The sequence below is a fragment of the Schistocerca gregaria genome, chromosome 6 (genome assembly GCF_023897955.1).
Source record: "Schistocerca gregaria isolate iqSchGreg1 chromosome 6, iqSchGreg1.2, whole genome shotgun sequence".
NCBI classification, from domain to species: domain Eukaryota; kingdom Metazoa; phylum Arthropoda; class Insecta; order Orthoptera; family Acrididae; genus Schistocerca; species Schistocerca gregaria.
The window spans coordinates 476968119-476992641 of NC_064925.1; the positions used below are offsets into that span (position 1 = coordinate 476968119).

At 42.3% G+C, this 24523-nt stretch overlaps 1 protein-coding gene across 2 annotated transcripts in view; it reads left to right on the forward strand.

The window, feature by feature from the left end:
• Positions 1–24523, forward strand: part of LOC126278308 (selenoprotein N-like) — a 104620-nt gene that overhangs the window by 32028 nt on the left and 48069 nt on the right. For both annotated transcript variants that reach the window (XR_007550684.1, XM_049978323.1), the window contains exon 3: positions 10595–10770. Coding sequence is in view for 1 of the 2 variants with exons in the window: in XM_049978323.1 (XP_049834280.1) it covers positions 10595–10770 (176 nt within the window). In the remaining variant the exon portion in view is untranslated. The remainder of the gene's footprint in view (positions 1–10594; positions 10771–24523) is intronic.

The following is a 24523-nucleotide window of genomic DNA, read 5'->3' on the forward strand; positions in this document are numbered from 1 at the left end:
TCCGCGAGTACACCATGTGCTAGCATACCAGCAGTCTTTCAGAAATAACTATATAAAAAAACTGTTACCAACATTCCGCACTGCATCAATTTTCTGGATGATGCAGTTGCAGCAAAAACGCAGAAGGACCATAAATCAAATATCTGGCCAGTAGAGATGGGCAAACTGAAACTGTTTCGAAACAAATGAAACAGTACAATTTAATGTTTCGATACGCTGTTTCGAAACAGTGAAACAGTTTGTGTTTTGTAATCTAATAAATCTACTCATTTTATCATCTTGAATGTCTACTGTATAAGTATGTCCATATAAACACAAATGATGTGCGAGAGGGCTAATCATGGCGCAGAAAGTATGAAACTATAACTTAGGCGTATTGGCAGATTCGTATTTCCTGCACCAAATGCACTGCTTTCGTGTCGTGCGACTTCAATTGGCTGAGGACAGTCATTGCTGAAGACAGAAGAACCGCCACGAACGGAACTGGAGGTGGGAGCAAACTGCAGAAACTACGGATATGCTACTGGGATTCCCACATTCCGTTAGTATGGATAATATACCCATCCTGCTAATATCTATGCACACAAAGGGAATCATTGTGGATAATAGACACATTGACTATAGATTCACAAATAACGCCAAATAAATCGAATAAATAACAAAATATAACAGAAAAAATTTTGTCTTTCACGGTGTTTCGAACCGTTGCTATAAATTCACAATGCTCCCCAGCCCTTCCCGTTCACCATTACACTATGAGTGATACGTCAAACAGATTGCGTGCAATTATACCTACATCAAATTTATGTATATGTCTAAAAACTGTCACTCTACGCCTTTTTTTATTCAAAATGTTGTAGGCTTACTTGCGTTTCTTAATATGATTACTGTAAATGAACAGAGGAGCGTATGTTATAAAAAAAGTGTAATTTAACTGAATGATTTTCACATATTTATTATTTTGAATGTGAATAGTATGTGTTGTTTTATTGTTTGGTTAGTGTTTATAAAGCAGATGTTACGCCATTACGGAATAGGACTGTCAGCTAGAAACGAAGCTTTAAATGCGGATATCCTAATTTTCATGCTATTGCTTGTCAAAAAGATTTGGACACTCTTGAAAGTGTTTCATTAAGTGTTATGTTGTGTTTCAGTACCAGTGCCGAGCCCGAATCTCGTCCGACACAGAGCGGAATGAAACATCACTGTTTCGATACAATTAGTCCGTTCCCAGCATAGGTGGTCTGAAACAGCCTTATTTTGAAACAACGATACAGTTTCTGTGTCTGGCTCGAGATCGAATCTGGTCCGGTTATCTGAGACAGGGCCGGAATGAAACACCACTGTTTCGAAACAGTGAACCACAGCCGTTCCGAAACAATGAAACAGTTCCACGTATCGATACACTGTATCGAAACATGGAAACAGTGGCTAAGTCTACTGGCCAGTACAGTATTTTCAGTCTTTCTGAAAGCCAGGGTAAAATGTAATCTGTTAAAATACAACTTCTTTCAGCGTTCTATTATGCAAAATATACAGTAGTTCGCACGAACGGTGGGAAAAGCAAAAAGGCACTGTGAATAAGGTAGAAGAAAATTTACTGACGCAAACAAGCGTGAATGAGGTCAATGTAAATATGCCGACCAAAAATTGTGTCGAAGTGTTTAGTAAAATAATACAAAACTATTCCCACATTGTGAACTTCAATAACAGCAAGCTGTTGGTGCTATCAGACAGCCATCCATGGTCGTGGACTTGCGAGTACCTAAGATATTCGTGTGCTATAGTGAAACCGGGAGCGGCGAAATTTAAAAAAATAACTGCATCCGCAGAGGTAAAACTCCACGATAAAGACTTTGTTGTCCTTATTGGAGGCGCAAACGACGTCTACAAAAAGAAACAGCGAGTGCGACGGGCGATCTTAAACTGTGTTTCAGAAACCTCACTTATACATGTGTAGTAATGGTCAATATTCCGCATCGCTATGATCTTGTAAGATAGTCAGTCATGTGTTAATACGGAATTAAAAAGTGCCAACAATCAGGTTGCAAAAATTTGCAGGCATTGTAAAACTGTGAAATGTGCTGATATAAGCAATATTGGATGATTCCATAAGCAACACGGACTTCAGCTGAATGGCTCGGGGAAAGAATATTTGGCAAACCAGATAACCAAGGAAATAAAAAACCACCAAAATAAATTCAAAACCATAAGAACTGCATCGCCATCACCAGACTCCTTAACGAAAGCACTTCTAAAAGAGGCAAGAGCATTAGAACCATCATCAGCACCAGCAGACGAAGTGTTAACAGGAAGAACAGTGGACAGCGATTTGAACGACAAGAGAACTACAGTTCCTCATCATCCAAATTGGAGATGGGTCGAACTTGTTCATTCCCGTGAACTACTTCATTTATTTCACTCTTTACCGTGAAGCGTTCAAATGAAGTAGTTCATTCATGAAGTACGGAAGCCTGGCGAAGTTGTCCAGTTCGCCGCTCAGACGCGACTATGCTCGTTTCTCCTCGCTCGTACAATAGTTTCGTAATACTTCATAATTTTACCAACAGATGGCCGAACTATGCAGTAACGTGCACACAACGTTTTACGCTCTTCAGCGTCTGAGTTAACTTAAATAGAGCATGGTCGAAGGGGACAAAGGAAAGATAAACAGAGAAGCCTGTCACACATAAAGAAGGTATTACATTTAATCTTGCTCGACGTTTCCTCATGAAGCGCCCAAAAAGTCTTTGTCTGCCAAATGAAACATTATTTGTTGTATTCATGGACTGAAAACTAGGGCTACCAACGAAATGCAGTCCAATTTTATGTTCCTTTTAAAAATTAATCCAAAATAGAGTGAGTATGTTTACCACTGTCACAAAGTCTATATACCTACGTTAAGTAATTATTTAGAAGTTTTCCTATAAATTTAATTTTTGTTGAGAATAATAACCCTCCAGATTCAAAACGGGTAATGATGTCAGCACTGCAGGAAGCAGCTGACGCTCCTTAACCCCTCGTAACCCTATCGTTCCCAACAAACGCCGCGCGATTCGTCTACAGGCAGTAGAGGGAGGACTGAAGTGAAGGGAGGAGTGACATGGCGCCAATGTTGTGGGAGAGGGGAAGAGAGTGAGTGAACTAGAAAAAGGTTTGGAGTGTGCTATTTGTGGAGAGTTTGAAGTACCAGTTCATAGAAATTGAGCGGTTAGTTCACACTTTACTGGAGTGAGTCGTTCATTTGAACGACTCATTCACGAGCTCCCCATCACTAATCCAAATATCTTTTTAGTCGAAAACGAGAAAAATGAGAAGACTGAAAGTTCACAAGAAAGCATTTCAAGCGTCAGAAGCAGCATTACTATCGTATCAGAAACAGCGTCAACAACAACAACAAAACGACAACAACAGAAATGGCAGTATTAAGTACATTAGCAGCAGAGACAAGCATCTCACCACAGCCCACTGTACAGGTGTGATCCGAGAGGTGCAGGAAACCTGTCCTCAAGGATATTTGGTATCTCATCGGGACACGGGAATGAACATGACAGCACAAAACGTTAATAAAACTGTAACTAGTTCTCATCCCAGTCACCTGCAGATTTTAAGCCTAAATATTCAGTATCTCAGAAATAAATCACCAGAACTTGAGGTAGCAATAAGTGGTGCAAACATTGACTGCATGTGCTCAGAGAGCATTGGGTAATTTCCAAGAATGATTGCCTCTCGAAGTCAGGGGTTCAAACGATACATATCGAACGTGCGATCCTAAGTCGATCACGCGACTCTGGTGGCGGGCATTATGAGTATGTTTACGGTGGTCACTACAGCAACGACAAAAGAATAGCGTTAAAAAAATACTTGTAATCACAAAGTAGACTGCTTATGTTATTCGTTGTCATGTGAAAGTCCATGTGACGTGTACGCTACAATTCACTTTTTGCCATTAATTCCGGAGGTTTGTGACTTAGAGCAACTAAGGGAATGACTGAAAACAGATAACAATGACGATCACAAATAATCGATCACAATGCCCGCCACCAGAGTCGCGTCATCGATTTAGGATCGCTCGTTTGATATGTATCGTTTGGACCCCGTGACTTCGAGAGGCAATCATTCTTGGAAATTACTGAGCATTGGTGCAGAAGTTTTGAAGCAAGTAGCATTAATATTCGTCCATTTAAGTTGGATAGTCATTGTTGTAGAAAAAATGCCAAAAATGGAAGTGTATGTATCTTTATTAAATCAAGTATCAGGTACAAAAAGTGGCGTGAAGCTAAATCATTGAGTGTAGAAAATAATTTGAAGCAGCAGCTATACAGTTGTATGAAATACAGGGCAAAGCTATAGTTATATCAATCGACAGGCCACCTACTGGGGATACAGACATATGGATTGATCAGTTAGAAACACTGCTTAACAGTCTTTTTATTGAAATAGCCATCATAGTTGTCTGGGTGGATTTCAACATAAATCTTATGAATGAAAGTAGACTAAAAAATCAATTCCTAAATCTGTTCTGTGGTTTCCATCTGTTTCCACACATACACAAACCCACAAAAATAACATATAATACAAATAGTCTTATATCTATATCTTTAAATGTACTATCCACAGAAGTAGAAGTAACAACTTGTCCTCAAAATTCATTCAATGCCACTGCAAGAAAAAAAGTGTTCTTCACGTATAAAAGAAAATTTTCCACTGAAAACTGTGTAGAACTTACAAATATCCTAACTAGTGAGTCCTCGGTAGAAGTGCTGTCCCTAACAAATACGAATGATGCATATAACACTTTTCTTCAGTTTTCATGGGATATTTCGAAATGTCCTTTCCAAAGAAGTTGTCAAGAAACACATCACAATACAAAGCCAAGTTATTGGATCACAGCTTACATCTAAACTTCTTCTGGAACTCTAAAGAGACTAAATTCGAAATTGAAGACAGATCCACAGTTCATAGAATATATTAAGAATTACAAGAGAGTATATCGAAAAGGAATTGCCAAGGCAAATTTTATGAGTAATGACAACTTGATAAGACAGTCCAATAACAAATCAAAAGCCATATTGGTTATTGTGAAGACTGAAACAGGAAAGAGATGCGAAGACCAGGATAAACACACAGAAAATTTCAATGTTTTTCAAGATTTGCCAAATTACATCAACAATTATTTCATAAATGCAACAACTTCATTAAGCTCAAAATTTACAAAGCAAGAAAAACCAGAATTTCCAAAAGCTGCTTGTAGCATGGGGATAGGCCCAACAGATGAACATGAAGTGTTCAAAGTAATAAAAAGCTTGAAACCTAAAATGTCAGCAGAAGTAGATGAGGTGCCTGTTTATATCATAACAACAACTGCTGCGCAAATCGCAAGGCCCATGGCATACATAGCCAACTCATCATTTAATGAAGGAATGTTTTGGAAAGGATGAAAATGTCAAAAGTGAAGCCATTATTCAAAAACGGCAAGCATAAGGTATAAAATATTGGCTAATATCCCTCCTTCCAGCATTTTCCAAAATAATACAAAAATTAATGAAGCACAGAATCAACAAATATCTAAATGACTGTGTTACTAAATAGAAATCAAATCAGCATGGCTTCCAGGCAGGTAAAAATACAGAAGCAGCACTAATGTGCTATGCTGAACAAATAATCAAAAATCTACAAAAAGACAATAGCATAGTACGAATAAATTTAGATCTCTCCAAAGCATTTGACAATGTCAATCACAGCATTCTTTAAAAACAATCTGGAAGCATTAGGTATTCATGGGGCAGGGAAAAAGATGTTTGAATTGTACGGACTGATGTCAGATTACTCCAACCACAAAATAAATTTAGTATCAGTCCAACCACAAAATAAATTTAGTATCAGATGCAAAAAGAAGTGGAAATAGGAGCACGAAAGGTTGTATTCTAGGTCCTTTATTGTTCCTTGTCTACATAAATGACATTCACACCTCAGATGGAGCAACAAAGGCCATACTCTTCGCAGATGACACTAGTGTGATAGGTGCACCAAAGCAAATGCTGCAAACAACTACTGATAAAGTAATAAAGAATGTTCACACTTGGTTCAATGCAAACCAGTTGACATTAAATGCAAATAAAACAAATTACATACAGTTTGGGAAAATATGTCAAAATGTAAATCTCGATCTGTTGTTGGGTGACAAGGCCATAGACAGAGTGGCTTCATCAGAATTGCTGGGGATTGATGTAGATGAAAATCTGAATTTTAATGACCATGTAATGAAACACGTGCAGAAACGTAACTCAGCCTGTTTTGCTCTTAGAATTATTGCAAATGTTTGTTCTGCAGAGGGTTCCAAGATGGCATATTTTGGCTGTATTCAGTCAATTTTGTGTGCATTATTCTTTGTACTACTTAATGTAAAATTTTGCATGTTCCTTTCCCATAAATTGTGAACTTTTGGACAACATCCACACAATATTTATTGTCTACGAATGGATGAATAAATAAAATAAAAAATTATGCTCAATGTATCTCACAAATTATGATGATAGGCTATCTGTTGAATCAGCTGCTGAGGAAAGAGATGGGATGGCTTTCCAGTAGTCCACAGTGTCACCAAGCTTTTCTTAAATGGCAACAATGCCTCCAAACTGCCCCATGCCTGACCTTGTAACAGTCTCACTTACGACTTGTGTTAGTCACGGATGCATCACCATACTGCATTGGGGCCCTTCTGTACCCAGGAGTCTGAACGGTTCGGTAAGGCATATCGTGTTTGTCTCTTAAGACAATGACCATAGCATCCGGAGACCACACAAAAGGCACATTCTTATGCCAGAGGCGATGCAAAGGCACTGCTATCTGAGCAGCGTTAGGAATGAAGCGAATATAATAAGTAATTTTTCCCAACACAGATTGGAGTTCCTTCAAGTTCGTATGCACCGGCAAGTCTCTGATTGCACAGAGATGCGATGGTGAGGGGTGGATACCTCGTCCATTAATCACATGGCCTAAGTATTCTATCTCAGTCTGAATAAAACATGCACTTGTTCTTGTTACATTTGAGACCAGCCTGTGAAAGGACACTAAACAAAGTTTTCAAGTTCTGCAAATGTTCTTCAGGGGTGTGACCTGACATTACAATATCGTCTAGATAATTAGAGCATCCTGGAGCCATAGCACTCAATTGCTGCAAATACGACTGAAAAATAGCTGGCGATGAAGCGCAACCGAAAGGAAGTCGGCGGAACTTGAACAGTCCCAAGTGATTGCTTATCACAAAGTAGCGCTGCGATGAGTCATCGTGCGGAATCTGGAAGTACACGTCTCTCAAATCAGTCATAGAAAATACTTCCCTGCACACAACTTATCAAATATGTCCTCAGGGTGCGGCAAAGGGAGAGTAGCACAACAGTCTGGGGATTCACTGTGGACTTAAAATCTGCACAAATGCGGAGTTGACCATTAGGTTTCTTAACACACACTATTGGTGACGACGAGGGTGAGGCAGACACGGGTTCTAGAACCCCAACGTCTTTCAAATGCACGAGTTTCACAGCTACTGCGTCGCGTAGTGCATGCGGGACCGGGCAAGCGTGCCGGTACACAGGTATAGCACTGTCTCTAACTACAACATGTACAGCGAAATTAGAAGCGCAGCCCAAGCTGTCGGAGAATAGTTAACTAAAGGATGCACAAAGGGAGTCAACACTGTCATTGTGGTCGCTAGCTGATAGGGACAGAACATTGTCTTGCACTGAGAGGCCAAAAAGTTCAAATGCATCCATTCCGCAAATGTTTGTAGCATCACGCGATTGAATGACATGGAAAGTCACTGTTCTGGTGGTGGCACCGTACATGGCCTGTACACTACACTCACCAAGCACCAAACTTTCTTGTCGTGTGAAAGCAGTCAGCTTGGAAAACGAGCAGCAGTGAGCCAGGCAATGAATAAGTCTTGTGATTCAATAAACAAACTGAAGAAACAATATCTAACTGCAAGCGCACAGCACGTTCAACAATGCGGAGAGTCACAAACAGTTTGCGTGCACCATGATCAATGCGATTGGAGTGTTTGAGGAATTGTGGGGACGCACGTGGCGTAGAAGTCTGTTCAAAGATAGCACTAATGTCCATATGTTGCTCAAAGTCAGTTCCACGGCGAGAGCCGTTACGGCGATTCGGCTGCGAATTACACAAACCTGACACGTGAGTGGGGTGAGAGATCCGTTTAGAACACACAGCTTGAACATGACCTGTTTTGTTACAGAGAAATCACTGAGCCCGACGGAAAGGGCACTTGTCCTGGGTATGAGCACTAAAACATTTAGGGCAAGATTTGAGGCTAGGTGCGGAAGCATGGTTAGCAAATTGTTTACGCACCTGCTTGTGGTGTGGCAGAGCCAGCCACAGCAAAGCAGAGTGTGCGGGCCTATTGTGAGAAGCACTAACCGTGCATCGAACGCGGAATTTGCCCTGTCCAATGTGTCCTGGCGATCCAGCAAATCTAACACTTCTTGCAAAGTAGAGTTCTTAAATTTGTGGATCTGTTGCCGGAGGTGATGATCCATCACATTTTGTGAGATAGCGTCTTTGACCATGACATCTGCATAGGATAGTCTGCAGGCACACTGAAAGTTAGTCAGACATAAGCCCTTGCAAGTCTGCAATCAACGAGCGGTTAGTCTGACCAGGTTCACACCGCAGGCAAAAATACTTATAACGCGCAGTGATGACATTGACACTTTCTTTGTAATGTGCACCCAACTTGCGGAGCACGTCGTCATACTACTGTTCTTCTGGGTGGGAGGTGGGGAAGAGTTTCACTAACATGCGATACAGTTCCTCAACAGCGTGGGCAATAAGGAAAGGCAGCCGCGCATTACCTGCAATGTTGTAGGCCTCGTAGTGTGCTTCAAGCTGAGTCCGGTACTCGTCCCAACGTTCCGTGTCAGGGTTGAAAAGTTGGAATGGTGGTGCCGATGTTGGTGGTGGAGGCACCGGCGGCGACAGCGTGGTTGCTTGTGCCGTTGTAGTCTGCAAGGCCACTAGTCCTTGCATCGCTCTGAGCAACTGCGTCATCTGCCGTGTCTGAAATTGTAAAAGCTCGGGCAGGGAAGGTTGTTCTTGTTGCGAAGCCGTGGTGCAACAAACAGGAAGCAATCAAATCCATGAAGCGGGTAGCAACTATCATACTGCAGACGAGGGCAAACCAGAAAATTGAGCAAGCAAGTGTCCGCAGGGCAAAAGCACGTTGCCAACCTAGGCCAAACTAAGTGGACCAACACGGAAGCATAGAACCAGAATCACAGCTAGTTTAGTGAACTCAGAAAGAAGGGACCAGACTCGTCGCCATTTTATTTATTGTGTATCACTGTTTAGAGGCGCAATACACATGGGTGTTTTCATCTCGTTACTAAATGCAAATAAGTAGGAGGCCGAGTTGATAGGAGCAGAACGAGTCCAGGTTGCAATAATATGCAGTACGGCACACTGTTAGAGAGAAGGATTATTATTCAAGAAACACATAGTACAATGAAAATTACTTATCTTCAGTAGTTTGTAGGACTGCAGCTACGGCTATAACTAACACAACATATTCTCAGGGACTAAGCCTGATGGACCCTCCTCAGAGAATCAATGCAAACAGAACTGGCTGAGGGCCGATTATGAAAGTGCATCTGCCTAGGTTGAAATCTAGCTAAGAAGTGAACGAGGCACACTCCAGTTCCGTCAGGCTGCACAGCCTGCTAGAGTGCGCTGTGCTCGGCAGACGACAGGCTGCCAACCTAGCATTGGCGCGGTGTTGTAGTAGTATCTGTGGCAATGATACTACAATCTCCTCCTCCAGGTCCAGTGATGGACCCAGGAGTGGCTCTTCTACATCGCCAGCTTCAGGAGCAGTTTTCACAGCAGGTCGTACTGCTCCCGCCACACTCTCCTGACACTTGCTAGGATGGTTGCAGCCCTAAGGGCAATTCCAGGGAGGAGGTATCTTGTAGCTGGACGTACTGCCAGATCAACCGATATAATTACGCATACATCTGATGAGGTTGCTGGGGACTGCACAGAGTGATACATCCCCAGTGCTACACTTCACGGATAAACAAGAGCAACTAATCTAAGGACTACTGTGACCTGTCTCGGCCTCACTTGTCTCAGCTGGCTGATGTGTGCTACATGCTCTCTGGTGGACTTAGCAATGCTTGGCTATTTCTGGGCATTGATTTGGAGTGATGCAGTCTTCATTCGACGGGATATTGTGCCTTCCTTACTGCAATGATAGTGTGTTTGTACATTGAGGGTGGTAGGTTGCTGGTGGGTGTAAGCAACAAGTCTGAAACTTCAGCAAGTTTAAAATAAAATGATAAACATGTTTTGTTGGACAATAATTTTCTGCAGATTAACAGATCATCTTCAATCACAGTTTAAGAATTCATGTTGCCGGTATGTCCAGTAACTGTGTTAATTGTGAATATACCTCTAATTTTACAGCACATATGCAATTCTTTTTCTTTGACAGGCACTAAGCAGATAAGACACATCAGCAGCAACTATTGAAGTAAAGTACAATATACACTCACATCAAAAATATCATTTGTTTCAGGTTGCAAGTGTGGCAGTGAAAGGTCTTCTAGATTGGCGTGAACCAGCAAGATCCCAAGCAAGTTATTCTCATGAAATTTTTGCAAATTTTATGAAAACCAGAAGCAATGAAGTTGGCACCATTTGGTACATGATTCAGCCTGACACTGGTTCATCATATGAAAATAAATTTTCCAAGTAAGATATTAGGTCTAAGAAATTGCATATTCAGCTCAACAGCAAACTCCAGTATATATTAACAATGTCTGAGACAGAAGAGGAACTACACACACACACACACACACACACACACACACACACACACACACACACACACACACACACACACACACACAGAAACATGTGTAGGATGAGGACAACTGATAAAGTTCAGTATTTTAAGTGTCAGAGTTTAAATTGACTTCTTTATCAGGAAAATAAGAAACATTAAATAAATGAAGCTGGATACAGAAGGAGCAAGATCTACAGAGATTGGAGGGATAAAAATTGTGGTATTGGATCAGGAGAGGGAGAGAAACTGACACCAGAAGGGACTTCATAAGTAAGATTGTTTCAGATGCCATAGCAAAGGTAAAGTTAATCCGTGTCATAAATTAGGCTTCAAGGAGCAGGATAGGAACCAAAAGTGATAAATTTTAGATAGCCAGCCATTTTTGTCTCTGTTTTAAGGATGAGTGGCTTTCTCTTGCCTCCGGCAGCTGTATGTCTTACTCTTTCTTAATCTGATGTAAGGAAAGAGTCATCAGAAAATTAAACCAGGAATTTTTCTGTTTAAATTATGTATTGTTCAGTTTCGCCCCATTTTGTCAGATAGTAAGAGTAGGGCTACTGTTGTTTGTTTTATTGACAGTTTGCACAGAAAATGTTAATACCAGAAAGTAATAGAAATATGTAAAGTGACTAATCTAACTGTTATATGCAAAAAGGTGAAAAAATCCAGAGCTTTCAGAACAATAGTACATTTATTTGGAGAAGGGCAGTGAAAGATGGGACAACATATCGTGTAACATAATGACTGAGGCTTAGCAATGAGATGGAAGGGGAGGGGGCGAAGACTAGAAAACTAAAAAAGGAAAAAAAAATGGCAGGGAAAGGAGGAGGTGAGCGGGAGGTAAAACAGTGGAGGAGAGGGTGGATGTACTGTACTGAGATGAGTAACAAAGGTAGTGTGCTAGTAGACCATGTACCACAGTTTCTGTGCACTGTTGGTATGTATCCACTAACTCATATTGGCAAGTTTGTCATTGTTCTGCAAACATATAGAACAGGTATATGTGAGCTGGTACACTGCATGGATTGAATCATATAGAATAGACCAGGATAACTAGTGATAACAGTGCAGGGAACAAATACGAATTCAAATGTTTTATTTCACTTTTGAGCATCTTTACGTGCAATCAGTGTCTTCAAAGTTAACACAGTAATAATAATAATGAAGATGATAATAATAATATTAATATTAATGATAATGATGATGATACAAAAATGGCAAATGTCATTAAGCACAAGAAAATAATGGAAGCTAGATACATTGCATATTCAAGTATATGACGGCAACAACAAAGTTTCCTAACAGAGCATTACAAGATAATTGACTTTCATAATTATGTAAATGACAGATATAACAAATATTTGAACAGTTAAATGACAATAGGCACATGAAACAGTACTAAAATAGTTACACAGAATGAAGTATATTTTGTTTGTTGTTAATTTATTGTTCCTTCTGATAAGGAATGTGAGTGTCTCGCCAAACACTCAAGGAACTCTTGAGCAGAATTAAGAATTAGTTCCTTTACTTTTCATCCGTCTCAAGACTAGGTATAAATTTATTTACTGGCATCGTGTAGGCACTTTCAGGAAATCTGTCGAAGTAGACAAGACTAAGATATTTCCAACAGTTGCGGGTCTTCTCTGGCCTAGCATATGGCACATTAATTGTATGGCCACAAGTTTAGGGGTTAACAGAAAGTTCCTGTTGGTTATAAGGGTAAAAGACTGACATTTGATGGTGTAGCACTTCTGTAGAAATAATGACCAGCACTGAAATGTTAACTCATCTAAATTTCTCCATAAAATTGTAATTAATTTCAATTACCTGAGTGTTATTCAACTTCATACTGTTGTAACATCCAATTCTAAATTTGTAGTAGCAAAATCATTTAAAAATGCACATGTGCTATTTATACAATAACATTTTGGAACTATAACATGAATTTTCCGCCCACTTTTTGAGTTAATAGATTTCAGAAGTATAGCCAGTGGTTAGATCAGATTTATAATTGTATAGAAAATCTATACCATGACATGTGGTACTTGTTCTTAAGGTGTGACATATGAATAAAATCTGTGATCCACGAAGTGTATAATATATTTCTTTTATTCCAGTCTATTATCACAAAATTTTTTGTCCTCAGACTATTGATGTTGTTCAGTGGTGATGTACTTCAGACAATGCAAGAAGAACAGTTACATATGTTGCCTGAAGTGTAATTTTTTCCATTTATGTTTTGGGCAGTGTACGAACTACTTGCCCAAGTTTTCTAACAGTCAGCAATCTTATCAGGATAATATGAGAATGGAAAAAGTACAATAGTCACTTGCTATCACCATCTGGGGGTGATTCTTCATTCTCAGAGCCATTAGTAGTGTATGAATTGAAAACACTAACAGTTCCTTCATCAATAACATTTCTGATGTGGCTGTCACAGTTCCACTAACCATGTTCAAGCTGCAGTACTTTACTGCAGTAGTCTTTCCAGGCTTCAGCAATAATTGGCTGAAATGGACCATCTGTCGGTTTCTGTAAATTTGCTTCCAACAAGTTCATTAAGGCAGTGTGCTCCTTGGATATATCTCCCAGCTTTTGCTGATGGCAAATCTGCAGTGTTAAAGTTCTGTCATACTGCAATAGTGTTTTCTCCAACATCTTAGTGTGGTATGAAATATTGTCTACGATAGTTACTGATTTTTACACAAGATAAGATGGTTTGGGAGCACGCTTCCTTGAAACCGCTACTCAGAATGTTGAGTTCATTTACCCATAGTAAACTATTGTGATAGATCTTGCCTGGAACTCCAGTTGGATGTTGCATGTTGCCTTCAAAACCATTTCTCAGGTTAATACTTCCAACAATAATTCGTATTTAAGAGTTTCACCATGCATGCCTGTGCAGTACTACCCAACTTTGAGGTTAGCTGGTGGGGATCCTGTAGATGGAAGAAATTTTAATCAGTAGCATTTGGATGGCTATGGGAAGAGAACTGTAAAGTACCTTACCATCAAATGCTGCACCAGTGTCCTGGGTTAAGTTCTGAACTCGTGACACTGTCTCACAAAGTGAGCACATGTAGTTCTGCCATAGTCTACTTGCAGAGCTTTGAGAACCGGTGTTAAGTTAAGAATCTGTAGATGTTCTTCTGCCATCTATGTATTGCTCCCATAGAGACTGAGGAGATAAGATTATACTAATTACAGTGCAAATATAGGCATAAGCAGTCATCTTCCTGCACTCCAAATGTGATTGGAACAGGACGAAATCTTGACTTGTACAGACATATGACTGAACACCCATGTCTGTTGAGGTGAGGACATGACAGGTGGTCAGCCTAGCCTTTTTCAAGGAACCATCCCACTATTTACCTGAAGTGATTTAGGAAAACTGTGGAAAACCTAAATCAGATGGCTGGACGTAGCAGGTGTATCCATCCTTCCAAATCTTGAGGTCAGTGCATGAACAAATGCACTACCTCATTCATTGATATTCAACATATATACACTTCAATAAAAATTTTGCATTGCCCTGATATGTCTTGCAGGTGTGTTGCTATTGTGACTGTTCCTGTAACAATAAAGTTGTTATGCCTTGATGTTGTTTTTAAACACACACAGTTGCCATGAGCCACACCTAAGGCTAGAATGCCTTACTCAAATGAATTGCAGCATTTTGCTTGAAAGCAAAGTACCAGTAAGGACACATTACAGATGCCTGTAGAGCAGCAGAGTGAACACCCACCATGCCATGAAGGACAATCGTGTTCAGTAGTTGGAACTGTATCATCACATTGTGCACAGGAGGTCTGTCATCCATGGAAGTTGCTTGAAATGTACAGCGGAGTCAGTGATGTGGTCTGAACATGGAATCGGTTCCAACTGACAGGTAATGTTTAGGATTTACACCACACAGGCTGTCCACATTAGACAGGTGCACAGCATGATTGAAATCTAAGACTTAGTCAAATGAACCATGTGCTGAGTGCTCCATAATTAAATGTGTTATTCAGTGAGGCTACAGGACGTCAAACTGTTAGGAGGTTATTGTACAAAGCAAATCTTCCTTCCCGATGACAGTGGCGAGAACCATATCGCACACACTAGGCGCCCCGGTGGTCCCGGTTGTCTACGGTGGACTGGAGGCCGAGTGGTGACCTCTCCAGTTTTCTGGATGCTAGGAAATGACTGTGGACGTGTCAGAAATGCCAAAGAAACATTATTAATTCGTAACACCTTTATTCCTGCCGAGTACAATGTGGCCCGTGTAACACTGGGTGACTGAGCTTGGTGATATCAATGACCTTCCCCGAGTCCTCGCTGACTCGTAGCGATGACACTAGCTTCAGGCCGCACCAGTCTTGCCAGCGCAGCGCCGCGTGTTGTGACGTAGCGACGGAATGTCCTTAGTTCGGCTGCTCGTGGCTGGCGGTGTCCGGCTGGCCGGCCGGTTCGGCGGCGGAAAGCAGGCCGCTGCGCATGGAGGCTTCGGGTTGGAGTGCCGGCGCTGTCGGCACGAGAGGCATTCTCGTAATGTGGAGTGTGCTCTATCCCACCCTGTCTTCTCCCCTGCTCCTCCTGGTGGCTCGTCCACGGTGGACGGGCGGAACGGGCTGCAGTCCCCCAGCGTCGTCGGCTCACCCGGTTGTGATGGCGGATGCACAGGTTGTGATGGCGGATGCACAGGGCCTAGGCCCTGCACGATCTCGACGACGGCTCACTGATGTGGTCAGCATTGGCGGTGAGCGAGTCTGCCGTGATGTCTGCTAATCCTGGGTTGATGATTGACAGTGGCAGCAGAGAGGACCAGAGCTGGTATTGTCCCCTCACGTCTGCTGCTGGATGGGCCACCCTTACTGCATCTTCTTAATATAGATTAACATGTCGATCACCGAGCTGAGCTCTACGCAGCGACCCAGTACACATCTAACTGCAAGTCTAACTGCGAGTGCCTTGTTGCTATCAAAGCTGGCGTATTTAAAGGAAGCACGAGCGACGTCCTGACGTCATGCTCGTTTGTAATGAGCACATTCGTTCCACTTATACTGCTGACTTATCTGTCGTACTCACCCCTTAGGTGTTCTTGTGACAGAGTTACATGTTGTTACGGCAGACTTGCGCGAAGTTGTGAAATGCAGTTCAGCTGACGCTGTACCTCTGTCTTGCACTCTACGAAAGTCTCCGTCTAACACAAACCCCCGTGCTAAGCAATTCTCTCTTGCCTGTTGTATGTAACCAGGTCATTGCCCCTGTGTGACGACACATTCCGATACATGTACAATCCTCTTGGCTAACCTACTGCCTCAGGCTCTTGGCATAGGCAACGAAACTTTGACAATATTCCACGTTTCCAACTCTTTACTATTCCGCGACACTACACACCGTAGACTTGGCTTCAGATGGGCAAGAAATTGTGAAGAACAGATGCCCCAGGACTGGTGTCAGGTGTTGTTTATGGTTTAAACTCAAATCTGTTTGTACCCTGATAATTGCAGACAATGTGTTTGTTGACAGCTCGGTAGTACTGAAAACCTCCAACTGTGTGTCCCACTTGTGCAATAAGTTGGTGGTGCAGTGAATTTCTAGGATGACATTACAGGGGTGCTCATGGTTGTTGAGGGCAATCTCACTAGTGTACAGTACAGAGATGAGATTCTGCAACTGATTGTGGGCCCATATCACCAACATTTGATGAAAGTTTTCTTTTGATGGATGATAGCTCTCTTGTTCATGTGTTTATTTCATGAACACATTCCTTCAGCACATAAGATCATCAGAATGGAGTGGTCTACCTGTTCCCCAGACATTAACCCAACAAAATGAGCAGTTTTTGGACATTGGCAATGACCACTTACTCTGCATAACTTCCAAAGAATCGCCATTGAAGAGTGGGACAGTTTGGACAAGGGCTCAGTTGATCATCTCATCGATGATACGCCTTGATGGGTTCAAGCTGCACCCTCACCGATACTGTGAAAAACTGCCCACGGGAAACAGAAGACTTTGTCATCATAATTTCTTTTTCTCTACTTCCTGTACATGTGCCCTAGAGCCAATTTTTGTTTCCTTTGCTATGAATTTTGGAAAAAGGGTGATGCAAAACTGTTGTTGATGTGTCTGGGCCTCATGGTTTGCACATACTCGGAACAATTTAGCTCAGTAATATACAGAACTGTGCCTGAAATACTAGGCAATCAAACCATCAAAATGTAATCTTGTTGAAAGGTCTGAACAAGGCTATTAAACCACACAGAAAGTAAAGTGATTATCTTATTCTTGTTGCCAGTAATTTCCACAAGTGAACTTGTTAACTATACATTTTAGAACAAGCTTTCCATAAAGTACTTTGTTAACATTGTAGTTGCACTTTCAGATCACTCATACCAATGGCACATCTGTTTTGAAGTATTAAACAATGGAAAATTCAAAATCTAGGATGGAAGAACAAAAATGCGAAATGAGACTGCTAGTCACCACATAGAGAAGATGCTCTCAGGAGCTCAGGATTCATGATTCATTTGCTGGGCATGGGCTTGACAACCTTGTGATTACTCAGCTGGAGACTGATAAGCACACCACTCCCCCGTCACCATAAGCTTTGGACATGCTGCAGTGACCATCATGTGTTGCAGCAGTGGAATGTTGTGTGTCACGGGGCATTGGGATCTAGCTTGAACACCTGGGTTGTGAGGATGGTAAAAACCTCTATAAAAAACCTCTGTCTTAAGGTGCACTGTGTGCCGATGAGATTACGTGGCTGTTGAGGTGGAACAGTCATTAGTGAGCAACCTCTGGGGAACCTGCTGCACTTCAGTTGTATTAGGCTCACCTAGTTGGCATGCAGGGCTCTGTCTAGGTGGACTTTTATTTCCCTAGCTGCTCATAGGACTGAGATGGAAACCTCAAAATTATCTTCTCCACACAGCGGAAAGGGTGCGGCTCTGGTAGGAACCAAAACCCTATCAAATAAGTGGGCTTGTGTAGCCAGTCCTCCTGAGTCTGGACTTATTCAGAATGGCAGCGACAGAACACATGCTGATGCCTGGAATGTGTTTTTCATAGTCAAACAAAAAGAGGGTAGTTTTGAGAAGTTTTCATCCTTCTATACCCAAAAGGGCTTAGAGGGTACATGTGGCTCTTTAAAGTAAGTTAAGCTTTCACGCAATGGGACATCATTAGTGAGAACTTGTAATTCCCAGCAAGCAGTTAACCTCCAAAAAGCTAGATGTCTTGGGGGGTATGCAATAGAGACAGGGCTGCACAACACCTTGAACTACAACAAAGGTGTTGACTTCCAGGGACGTAGTTGATGTTCCCAGAGAAGAAACCGATGGGTCCCAGAAGGCATTGTTGATATGCAAAATACAATGAAAAGGTGGGATGGTAATATAGTGAAATCAGACTCTTGTATTTACTTTCTACAGCACGTAACTTCCAGAGCATGTCAGGGCAGGTTTCCTTCACCTCAGCATGCGGCCTCATTTCCCTACAGGAACACTACTATTCCCCACTGGGAGCACAACTGCCAGATATAAGGAAGAAGCCATTTGTCGCAAATGTGGGAAGGCCGCCCATGAAGTAGTTGTTTGTTCATCTCCTGTGAAGTGTGTAAACTTCCTTGTGGATCATCCTGAATGGAGTAGGGACTGCAGTGTCTTTCTTGAAGACAGGAAGATACAAGAGATCAAAACCACTAAGCGTAAGTCGTATGCTGAGGCCAAACAGACCTATAAGGCCATACAGCCCCCAATGTTTTCAACCTACTTTGCATCTGTTCTTAAACAGCCAGTCTCCAAAACCGATGCTGCTACACAAATGGAGGTTGCCAGTGTCAACACTAGTGCCTTCATCTGCCAGTGCACTTGTTCTGCTGCAGTTATTTTGAAGCCGATACCTCTCCCAAGAACAATGGACAATACTCTGGTTGCCACTGTTACGGTGCTCCTTTCCCCTCCAAACAATCGGCCTGATCCACCATCCAGTGCTGTAACTATCACACCCGCAGTCGTGTCTCCAAAGCCTACCCAGGTTAAAAGCATCAAACACAAAGCATCACCCACTGACAGACGTGGGAGGTCAACTCCCCGATGATGTGGAACTCATCCTCTGTGACATATCTCTTGATTCTTCTTCAGAGCTAATGGACCTAGGTGTCGGACTGGGGCAATCATCTTGCCCCAAAGCTGATACTCAACACATGGTAGGCTCCCCTCCCAGGTGGTAAGACAGGGTAGAAGTGCAACCCCCATGATAATGGCTCCAGTCCTCCAAAGGCATGCAAATGGGTTCAAGAGACACTTGGAGGAACTGTAGCTGCTAAAACAGGAATGCCCTCTGTGCATGTCTTTGAAGAAATGGATTGTAAAGCATCTTGATGCCCCTGTCCTATGGGGCTGTACACTTCACCAGAAGGAAGATCTGACTGGAGAAAGGGTCAATGGAGGGCTGACTGTGTTTGTCAATGACACACACCACTCCTTTGCTCTTCCCCTGGCTAATGAGCTGCAAGCAGTTGCATTTTAAATTCATGGGTGTCGGAGGATCACTGTTTACCCATTTTATTTGCCTCTGCCAGAGCTGTAGACTCTGAATCTCTCACAGATCTTATGGACAAACTCCCTTGACCATTTCTCCTCCTGGGAGACTTCAGTGCTAATCATGTTTTGTGGGTCTCGAACTATGCTTACTCTCAGGGTTGTGTCATGGAGAGACTTGTGAGCTGTGCATCCTCTGTACAGGTACTCACACTCATTTCTGTAGTGCTACTGGGTCATTCTCAGCCGTCAACCTACCACTCTGCTCTCCACCCCTCACAGATTCTGTTCATTGGGAAGTCACTGTTGACCTTCATTCCAGTGACCACTTCCCACTCTACATTCAGCTACTGGATGAAGGATTCTTTGAATAGAAGCCACCAAAATGGATGGTCAGCAGGGATAACTGGACACTGTTCAGCCAGCTGGCTGTGTTTGAACACCGCAACAGCATCCAGGAATGAATGGGTGGACCACATCATGCCAGTGCCACTGACTTACCCATCCCAAAGTCTTCAGGTCTTCTTAGGAGGCAATCTGTCCCTTGGTAGACTGATGAGTGCCATTCAGTGATCTTGAACAGGTGTGTGGCTCTTCAACAGTTTTAAGTCCTGTTGAGCAGCAGGCAACTTCATAGCCTTTTGAGTCAAGAGGGCCAAGGCTCAGTATGTAATTAAGGAAAGCAGCAAAGGGTCATGTCAAGTGTTCTTGGATGCCATTGACCGCTCCACTTGTTTAATGAAGAACAAGAGTGTGGGAGGCCACCTGCAGGGTTTCCATTAAACACAGTAGTTTACCAATAGCAGCATTGCTGAAACAGGCATCTCCAGACAATGCCCAGAGACATTGCCCAGAAAACGGCAGAGCATTTTGCAGCTTCTACTGCCGATGCTAGCCAGGCTCTGGCATTTCACTTCTACCGAGTGAGTGCAGAGAGGGGCAAGTTGGACTTCAACTCCCACAATTGTGAATCTTACAACTGCCCTTCATCCATGTGGGAGCTGGAATCGGTACTGTTTGAGACTCATGATACTGCACCTGATCACAATCAAATCTGGTACTGCATGCTTCAACATTTACCAGCAGCATTCAAGGAGATCCTCCTCACATGTTTTAGTCTTATATGGCAGACCGACAACTTTCCCAACTTGTGGAGAGAGGCAATTCTGATACCTCCCCTCAAACCAGGAAAGAATCACCACTAATTACTGGACTGTCACCATAACAAGCTGTGTAGGGAAGTCCCTAGAGTGAATGGTTAACTGTCGTCTGGCATGGTTGTTAGACCAGACAACTAGTGTGCATTCTGTGATTTCGGTCCACTTTTGGCAACCTGACCCTACTGGAGGTGGCTATTCAGCAGGCTTTCCTATGTACCCATCATTGTCTGGATATATTCTTTGACATCAGTAGGGTGTAAAACACTTGCAGACCTACTTTTACCGTATCCTCATAAACTCCGACATGCCACTCTAGAGCCCAGATCCTAAACAGACCCGCAACACACTCATGAACCTGTCTTCCCAAAGCCTCTGTCCCACAGAAGTATCAGTCCTTTCCAAAACCCTTACCTTTCTCCCCCTCCAAAACTGAGTCATGCTGTGCTTTTTAAAGACCTTCTCCTGGTCCATACATTGAAAACAATTTTTTGCCACTAACAATCAGACTAAATCTGAAACCAACATTGAAAACTGACTCAGTTTAGTCCTCCATCTAACTGTTATCCATCCCCACTGCCTTCAGATTGTAACATTCCCTTGGCCGATGCACTACTTCGTAACATCCCCTCTGTGGAATGACAAACCCTAACCCAATGTACTGGATCCCTTGGACTGTCTGGTATGGTAAGCAGTAGATTTACAGGGGTGCACGGCAGGTCCTCTTTCTGACTTACCTGCACGGTGGCAGCATAGTCAGCCTCCACACTTGCTCGACCTGTAACCTTACCTGCAGTTCAGCGGCTCATACTTTATTCAGCACCCTGTGGATTCTGGACTTAGCAAATACGTAGAACTGAAGGTTTGGAGAATAATTCCGAGGCTACTAAATAATGCAACGCACCTCTGATCAAAGCAATTATATTAGCCTCAAAATCCTCTGAAACAATATATTACAACATCGTAGTTTGCATGCCAGAATCCAGCCAAATAGCGGTCAGATGAATATGCCCTGCTAAGTGGGTTTAAGACCACTGTTGGGTACCAATTGCATTTTGTTGTTGTCTCAAAGAGGCTAATCCCAATTGTGATCGTATTAATATAAATCACTCCGCTACTGTGCAGGTCTTTTAGTGCACAAGGCCAGGATCTTGCACTAGCAAATGCCATGGAACTCAGTCTTTACTTACACTTGATACCCCACATAAAATAGGCATGACCGTAACCAATTGGCCATAATGATCATTATCAGAAAGCAAAAACAGAATTTGCAACAGCAGGAGCGAGCACAGCAGCTGACTTACTGTGTTCAATGACTGTCGTATTCTTGCATGCACTAAGCTTTGCTCAGTTAACTATAGGCGTCTATGCCTCAGTAATTTTCACATATTAAGATAAATGTTCCTTCATAATCAACATTACTTCACCGCCTACGCGAACTTTGTCACGGTCTTAAGCAGATTAAGCCACAGAGCAAAGCTTAGATGGTAATCTTGTGGGAGCACAACCACTGTCCATCTGTACTGCTCCCCAGTCTGTCCTCCACAATGGTGAGCTGTGCACTCCTTCGCCCCACTAAACCACTTGTGACGTCAGCCACCATCTCTGCCCATAAAACATACACATTTTACTTTATACTTTCCCTGTTGCTTTCTGTGCCAATCACCTTTTGATTTTCGGTCTTCTGCAAATTTTACTCTGGCCCTCTGCTCTAATTTAAAGTTTTTACAAACTAACTACTTTTTTACCCTTTAGCAGTCCCTGGTCGGACCAGTCCACCTTCTCCATCCCCAAGAGGTGCCCTCCTGCAGATGCTGCATCATATTTATAAGCTACCCCTGGCTTTACTGTGTCCTTCCGCCTTCACGTTCTTGCAAGTCACCGTGCTGGCCTACCGCACCTGACCTGGCTCTTAATGTAACCCTTTGGCACGCTACCTTCACTCTGGCCGTCCATCCATCTGCCATCCCACTGCATTCTAATCAGTGCTTGCTTAATTAAAAAGGCCTAAAACTATTGCTTATCTGAAGAGTGGTCATTCGCAGCACATTGCCATGTTTCAAGATCATACCCTATAAACTTTTCAGCATTTCCTTACCTTGAACTTAATTTTAAATCAATTTCAGGGGACTACCAAGCCAGCCTGTGCTCAGACATCACCCATGCATGACCTGCTACCAAACTGCAGCTTGCCCTGTGTATACATAGTGTGCTACTGCAGGCCTGCATGCAGGGGCCACTGAAGTTACAACTTATTTTGTGGGTCCTTGGTTCGCAGGTGCACTCAGATGCTTCCTGCACAGGGCCCACCACAGGCTGTGGGCCGGTTGCACATTTGTGCCAAATTGCGTGACCGGCTTACTGCAGAGTTTGCTATTGCAGTGTGCCTGTCAACTGTCTGGCCTGACACAGCTCTATGTGACTGCTGAGGAGCTGACGTGGCTTCTGCACCACAGCATAGGGGTGATGGTTATCACTGAAAAGATGAGTTTTTGGGTGTACTGGTTCTTTTCATATCCAGTTTAACCTGACTGTTAAATATGGTCAAAATAACCAGTTTCTGAAATAACCAATTTTTGTTATTTATTGCTACATAGATTTCAAACAAAGATCGGAAAATTCTGGTGAAGATCAGGGAACAGGAGATGATGATCAATATGGGGTTGAAACTGCAGCAAAAATTGTTCTTTGTCTTCAGCAAAGATTGCAAAAGTGACGGGGGTGGGCGTGGCGACAGTGGGAATGAAAGGTCACAAGCTGTGACTTCCCTGCATTGTCATTTTGGATTGTATCAAGTTTTTAGCCTTGAAGCAACCACAAAATTAAGGATTCAGTTATTATTCCAAGTTTATAGTGTGTCAGTAAAGTTACAGATATAGCAATCAACTTTACCTTCTCTTCCAATGAACATAGTGCATGTTATCTCCTTATATGAATAGCAAACTTGTTGTGCTTCCTCCCATTTTTAATCCTTTGGTGCTAATGGAGCATTGTACTTCATTTCTATTGCACTTCATAAAATACATTTAAACTATGGATGGCAACAGTCTGCATTACAACTAATGTAAAAGGATGACAGTGAGAATCCACCCCGTCTTTCACACAGTGCAAAGTCCCAAGTGACTGGAAAAAAGTGCAGATGACTCTTCATTATAAGACGAGCAAAAGAATTGAGCTGCAAAATTACATACCAATATCCTTAACATCAGTTTGCTTGAACTTATTCTCAGTTTGAATAGAATAAATTTTCTTGAGATGGAAGAGCTTCTGTCTATGTGTCAGAACAGATGTAGAAACTCAGCTTGACCTTTTCACACTTGATATCCTGAGAAATAAGGATGAAGGACAACATGCAGATTCCATATTCCTTGATTTCCAGAAAGCATTTGACACAATGTCCCACTGCAGACCATCAATGAAGATGCTAGCATACAGAATAGGTTCCCAGATGTGTGAGTGACTTGAAGACTTTTGTTATGAAAATGTTATGATGTATACAGAGACGTCAGTTTGTTGTCTCCGGTAGCGAGCATTCATCAGAGACAAGGGTAACATCAGGAGTGCCCCAGGGAAGTGTGATATGACCACTTTTGTTCTTTATGTACGTAAATGATCTGACAGGTGGGGTGAGCAGCAATCTGCAGCTGTTTTTGCTGAGGATGGTGTAATGTTTGGGAAGGTGTCATCATAGAATGGTTGTAGGAGGATACAAGGTCACTGGTGTGATGAATGGCAGCTTGCTGTAAATGTAGAAAATTTTAAGTTAATGCTGATGAGTAGGGAATACAAAGCCATAATGTCTGAATACAGAATTAGTAGTGTACTGCTTGATACAATCATATAGATTAAATATCTGTGAATAATGTTGCAGAGTTATATGAAATGGAATTATATCATAAGGATGGCAGTAGGGAAGGCAAATGATCAACTTTGGCATATTGGAAGTAGCTCTTCTGTGAAGGAGATCG